The 6,145-nt window shown below is 37.4% G+C and overlaps 1 protein-coding gene across 1 annotated transcript in view; it reads left to right on the forward strand.

The window, feature by feature from the left end:
- The window catches only part of LOC143293782 (coenzyme Q-binding protein COQ10 homolog B, mitochondrial-like), an 8,040-nt gene extending 2,508 nt beyond the window's left edge, over positions 1-5,532 (forward strand). The window contains exons 3-5 of the mRNA XM_076605018.1: positions 149-341; positions 973-1,074; positions 1,852-5,532. Coding sequence (XP_076461133.1) covers positions 149-341; positions 973-1,074; positions 1,852-2,016 — 460 coding nt within the window. The 3' untranslated portion in view covers positions 2,017-5,532. The remainder of the gene's footprint in view (positions 1-148; positions 342-972; positions 1,075-1,851) is intronic.
- The last annotated feature ends 613 nt before the right edge of the window (positions 5,533-6,145 follow it).

The raw sequence follows: 6,145 nt of genomic DNA on the forward strand, positions 1-6,145 counted from the left end.
GTCTGAATATTGTACTTGCTTGCTGAATTAGTGAATATTGCTTTTGCTCGCTGATACCCTGAATATTGCTTTTGCACGCTAGTACCCAGAATATATTGCACTTGCCTGTACCCTAAACATTGTGCTTGCCTCTGGTTATACATGGTAGGTACTCCATGGAACAGATGTACAACATTGTGGCAGAGGTGGACCAGTACAAAGAGTTCATCCCCTGGTGCACAAAGTCTCAGGTGTTCAGCCAGAGGCCGGGTTACTGTAAGGCCGTGATGGAAGTGGGCTTTCCGCCCATCATTGAACGCTACACTTCTGAACTCACGCTCATCCGGCCTCGGCTTGTGCGGGTGAGTTTGTGCATGGTTCTGTTTTTGTAAGTCTGTACCTTAAATCTTAGTCATAGTGAGAATTTGCTTCAGTTACAGTATTAGATAAATGCATTTGCTTGCATTATATAGATCTGCAAATGTTATATAGGTATCCCATGATTATCTTATAAGAAATATACATACCTTAAATCTTAGAGTGAGAATTTGCTTCATTTACAGTATTAGATAAATGCATTTGGTGAGTATGCAATTGCTTGCATGCATTATATAGGTCTGCAAATGTTATAAAAACTTATATATGTATCTGCTTCAGTCATAATAGTTAAATGCACACTTGGTGAGTACATATGTGAATGCTTGCTTGCATTATATAGATATAGATCTACAAAGTTTATATATTTCCCATGGATAATTTGTATTGTGGGGTGTCATGGTGTTTGTTCTTGCTTAATAAGTTTCATATCACACCGAACTGAAGAAAATTTAATTGTAATCTGGGTTGTTGTTTTTTTGTGATCAATATAGATGTTAATATGTTCTTTTAGATTTTATTTTTATAGGTCGATATAGATGTTATGCGTTTTTTGTTTTGTTTTTTTGTTGTTCTTTTTTATTGTTCTTATAAATGTAATGCTTTTTGTGCGTTTAGGCGGAATGCAGAGACGGCCATCTGTTTTCTCACCTTTTGACCACGTGGCAATTCCGTCCAGGGGTGCCTGACAATCCCAATTCCTGTACCTTGCGTTTCTCAGTGAGTTATAAGCCATCCTTAAGTTCTTCTCTTATGTGTTCCGCGTCTTGTATCTTGTTTGTGTGGTGAATGAATCCATGTATGGGGAGTAAAACTGGACTCTTTCAAAGCTGCAGAATTGGAGTTTTCTTTATATGATCAAAGATTTGCGTCCGCTTCAGATAAGATATTTGATCACTGGTTGTGTGTGTTTGAGTGATGCATTCACTGTGGTCATGTCCTTGCTGCTGTGAATATAACATCTGTTCATTTTTGTCACTCATGATCATATATATATATATATATATATATATATATATATATATATATATATATATATATATATATATCACCAATAGTTAAAATTTATATCGTCAGTAACACATTCTCCATCCATGTTTTTGTGTGGTGTTTTTTTACCTACAGAAACAGCTATTCAAGACTGTGGCGTGTGTGTGTGTGCGCGCACACACGCTTGCATGCATGCATGCATGCATGTGTGAGTGTGTTATTGTGTACAATGATCTTTATGTCTTGTCTGGTGTGTTGAAATTCCAGGAAGTTTTTGTTTGAAAATGATTTTACATGCATATATATTGATTCACTTGTTTATTTATTTACCTATTTATTTAATTGTTTTTTATTTTTTTGTTTACATTATTTGGTTTATTTATTTATTTTATTACTAAAAAAAAAAAAACTCTTTCTTTTTTTGCATTTGAGGGTATTGTGAGTAAAGAAGCTTTCAGCTGAAATCCATTTTACCCTCAATACAGCACTTGTGATTTCCTTGCACAGGTATCATTTGAGTTCAGGTCTCGACTACATTCCAAGCTGTCCACCCTTTTTTTCGATGAGGTGGTCAACACCATGGTGGGAGCTTTCCTCAAGGAGGCACGCAAACAGTACGGACCGGCCTCCATCAAGAATCGGAAGCCCACCATCCTGATTCATCAGTCCTGATGACGACTCTCGTGTAGGAAAACAAAACAGAAAAAAAGCCCTGCATCTTTCAGATTCTAAGCACCCAGTAATGAAATGAATAACAAGTTTCAGTTTCGATTTCTCATGGAGGGAGGCGTGACTGCGTTCAGACAAATCCATACACTACACCACATCCGCTAGGCAGATGCCTGACCAGCAGCATAACTCTGTGTGCTTTGTCAGGCCTTGGGTGCATGCACATATATTTGTGTGCCTATCAGAGTGGATTTCTGCTACAGAATTTTGCTAGAGGACAACACTTTCGCAGCCATGGGTTCTTTTGCGGTGCCCCAAGTGCCTGCTGCACACGGGACCTCGGTTTATCATCTCATCCAAATGACTAGACGCTCAGTTTGATTTTCCAGGAGAAAAGGCAAGAGTGGGTTTCGAACCCACACCCTCACGGACTCTCTGTATGGGCAGATGAGCATCTTCACCATTCTGCCTTCTTCCTCCTGTCGAAATGAACAAGATTTGTTAATCGTAATCATGTTAATGAAGATCTTGCTCTGCTGTCCAAACCTGTAGTACTAGTAGGCTCCCAAGGCCTGTACGGCACATTGGGAATATGCGTAGGTCGGGCATATGCTCCTTTATTTTTTTTTTTTTTTTTTTTTTTTTTGATAAAGCAGATGATGTGTACTGTATGTGGATCAACCCTCATGCTTTGATGCCTCCTTGAAACTGGAACTAAAAATCTCTCTCACTTGGGTTGTTTTTTTGTTTTGTTTTTTGTTGTTGTTTTTTCAGCCCAAATAAAAGATTAGAAGTGGGAAAAGATTTATTTGGGGAAAACGTTTTTTTGTGTGTCTAATTTTCTATGACATTGATGATATCATGACTGAAGTAAATGACTTTAATCAGCTTTACGTTTCCAGCACAACATGTCACAAATTATGTGTTTTAAATTCTGACGATATGAATATTATGTCCTATTCATGGCAGGCTACACATTCTACATGACTTTTATCCCACAGTCTTATTTCAGTCGCTGGCTTTTTGCTGGTCTCAGAATGTAAATATGTTAATGAAGTATTTGGACACAAAGACTGGTTAAGTAGTTCCAGAAGATAATTATATATGAACACAGTTATGAAAATGTGCTCAAATTTAACCTCTTGACTGTTGAACCTTGGTGAAATGAGATCAGTGTGATATACATTTGAGATATATATTTTCTTTTTCATGTGTACTTTTAAGTGGTGTAATTGATTTTGCTAAATGAAAGGATTGCAATCCCAAAAGTATGAATTCAAAATACAGAGTGATGACCAACATCATGACCAGTAAGTTCAGTTGGTTTTTTTTTGTCTGTGGGGTGACAGCCCTTCACTGTTCAAACATACTGGTCAACAGCAGTGAAGGGGTTAAACAGGCTTCTGTTCTTTGTCCATTTTGTTCGTTTTTCAGCAGGGAGTACTTTCAACAGAAAGTTAGTGATGTCAAGACCAGTTTGTCACGTTGGTGATCAAAGTATGTTACAGAATGCATTTAGACTGGGAGAATAAAAGTTGTACACACATGCACATTTTCACATTGCAGAGACATTTTTTTCAGTAGTTTTGATAACTATAAGAATAATAAGTCTAAAAAAATAATGATAATGATCACAATGAAGTGCTCTTCATGTATTTTATTGGTGTTATGAGATCTGTTAAGGGGATTGTTTCAGACCTGAGGATATATTGATTTTAATTCCTTTTCCATGCAGTTACTAGTGGTTTTTACAAAGTTGTTGGTTTTACAAACTTGCCATTCGGAGGCCATAGGGGCGTGGGGGTGTATGGCTGTCACTGTGTGTGTGTGTGTATGCTCCTCCGAATGTGTGTGTGAGGGCATGTGTATGTGTGTGTGTGTGTGTTTGCTTCCAGCAGTTTCCTAGTCTGTTGTTGAAAAATCTCCACAGATTGTACAATTTGTACATTTTATCACGTCCTCTGTCTGAAGCCAGCTGGATCAGTGAATGCTTTCGATCAGACAATAATCTGACTACACAGGGTGAACATGAATGAATCAAGGGACCAACTTTGCCTTCATAAACGAGTATAAAAGAAATGATAGGTGTAGATTTTACACATACTATACTGTTTCCCCCTGGTGTAGACTCTGGCAGAGGTCTGATTCCTGTTCTGCGCAAAATAAACTACTATTACACCCAAGCAGGGAAACTGAAAGTATCTGTGGTTAGAGTAGCCTCCCTTAGTACTAGTATTAGAAGACAGTTGGTTTTTTTCCCCTGTTGATTAAACTAAGATGGTTTTAATTACTAATCAGAGTTATTTCCTGTTGATCAAACTAAGATGATTTTAATTTCTAATTAGAATTGTTCATGGTGTATTACATTGTGGTGTATTTGTGTACACATGTCAGAATTGCTCAAGACATCATTTTTCTTCTGTGTGTGTGTGTGTGCTTGTACACACTTGTATATGTATTTGTGCTTGCTCGTACAAGCTTGCATATGTGCGTGTGCTTGTTTGGGTGAGAGAGTTGGAGGGAGAGGATACAATTAATAGCAGCCCAGATGGCTTGGCGACTTCCCTAATCTTTTAGGAGAAAAAAATGTTTCTGGTTTTATGAAAATAAAATTAGTTAAGAAAACGAAGAGGCAAGATTTTTTTTTTTTACCATGGCTTCTTTTTAGACTGTTCTTCCCTATGTGATCTTTCCCCATTATGTTTATCCCATGGATTGTACAGTTGTGCTATGGCCAGTGACTGATACGGATCAGGTTAGAAGGGGCGTCTTCAGGCCTCTTCAGCTCTTGCATCCTGCTACAATGGGCCAGTTTCATTATTTTCTTTTATTTCCCACCCAAATTTTAATGATTATATCATAACCCATTGTTTTTTGTCACAACAGATCTCTCTGTGTAAAATTCAGGCTGCTCTCCCCCAGGGTGAGCATGTAACCCCAGTGCAGCACATCCATTTTTATTTTGTTTTAATTTTTGTCTTAATTTTTCCTGTCTGCAAATGTATTTGGGTATACTGTCCTGGTTGATTTTTCATAAAGAATTTTACTAGGGACAACCTCCTTTTTGTGGTAGTTTTTTTTGTTTGTTTATTTTTTAAAATAATTTTTATGTGTGCTAAATGCATGCTTCACACGGGACTTTGGTGTATTGTCTCATTCAAAGCACTAGCATGTAGATCACTACTTAGTTTTAGTTGAAGAGGAAGTGAAATCCTGGTCTGTATAGTTTGAGTAAAATGTGAGAAGAGTGACAGACTGCTGTAGACTTATGAAATCTACTGATATACATGTGTGTGTGTATGTGCATGATTGAATCCTGACTAAAAGACACAGTAAACATTTGAGTGCCTAAAGGAAGCTGTCAGTCAGCTCTACCCAGGTAGGCAGCTGTTGTGCAAATGATTGTGTGATTGTAAAGCGCTCAGAGCTTAGTCTCTGACAGAGGATAGGCGCTAGATAAGTATCATTAAATGATCAATGATTATTGCTAGACGTGTGTAAATAAATTCATTGTTCATGTTCTGACCATTCATTAATGATTTTTTCAGTTTGCACCGTCTATGCAGTCCAATACTTGTTTGCTCAAGTTCATTGAGATTATGAAGAATCTGTGCATTTTTGTTGATTTCTGAAGTTCAGCTGATGATAATGCACAAAAAATATGTGTGTGTGGTATGTGTGTGAATATAAATCATGTGCAAGAAGTTTAGGATATGATTGTTTTCTCATAATTATTTCAAATCACTGAGTAACATTTTGCAAGACTTGCAGTGGTAAGCAGTGAGTTAGTCGATGTCAAGTGTTGTTTCATTTCATATATCATAATCCTGCCACTTTATCTTTCCCTTTCTGTGTGTGTGTATGTGTGTGGGTGTGTTTGTGTGTGTGTGTGTGTGTGTGTGCATGTGTACATGAATGTATGGGTGTGTGTGTGCATGTGATTGTGCATGTTAAAGAAGTACATATAATGGCTAGTTACATTGATCATAACTGACTGTGATCCATTGAGACATCATGAGGTAAATAAACCTTTGTTTGAAAAAGTTCTGTCATACTCTTTCTTTACAAGGGCATACATGTGTGATTGAAGTGCACAAAGCGACCTTCAGTTTCTGTGCAGAATGCAGTTCTC

Source organism: Babylonia areolata, chromosome 19 (assembly GCF_041734735.1).
Source record: "Babylonia areolata isolate BAREFJ2019XMU chromosome 19, ASM4173473v1, whole genome shotgun sequence".
Taxonomy (NCBI): domain Eukaryota; kingdom Metazoa; phylum Mollusca; class Gastropoda; order Neogastropoda; family Buccinidae; genus Babylonia; species Babylonia areolata.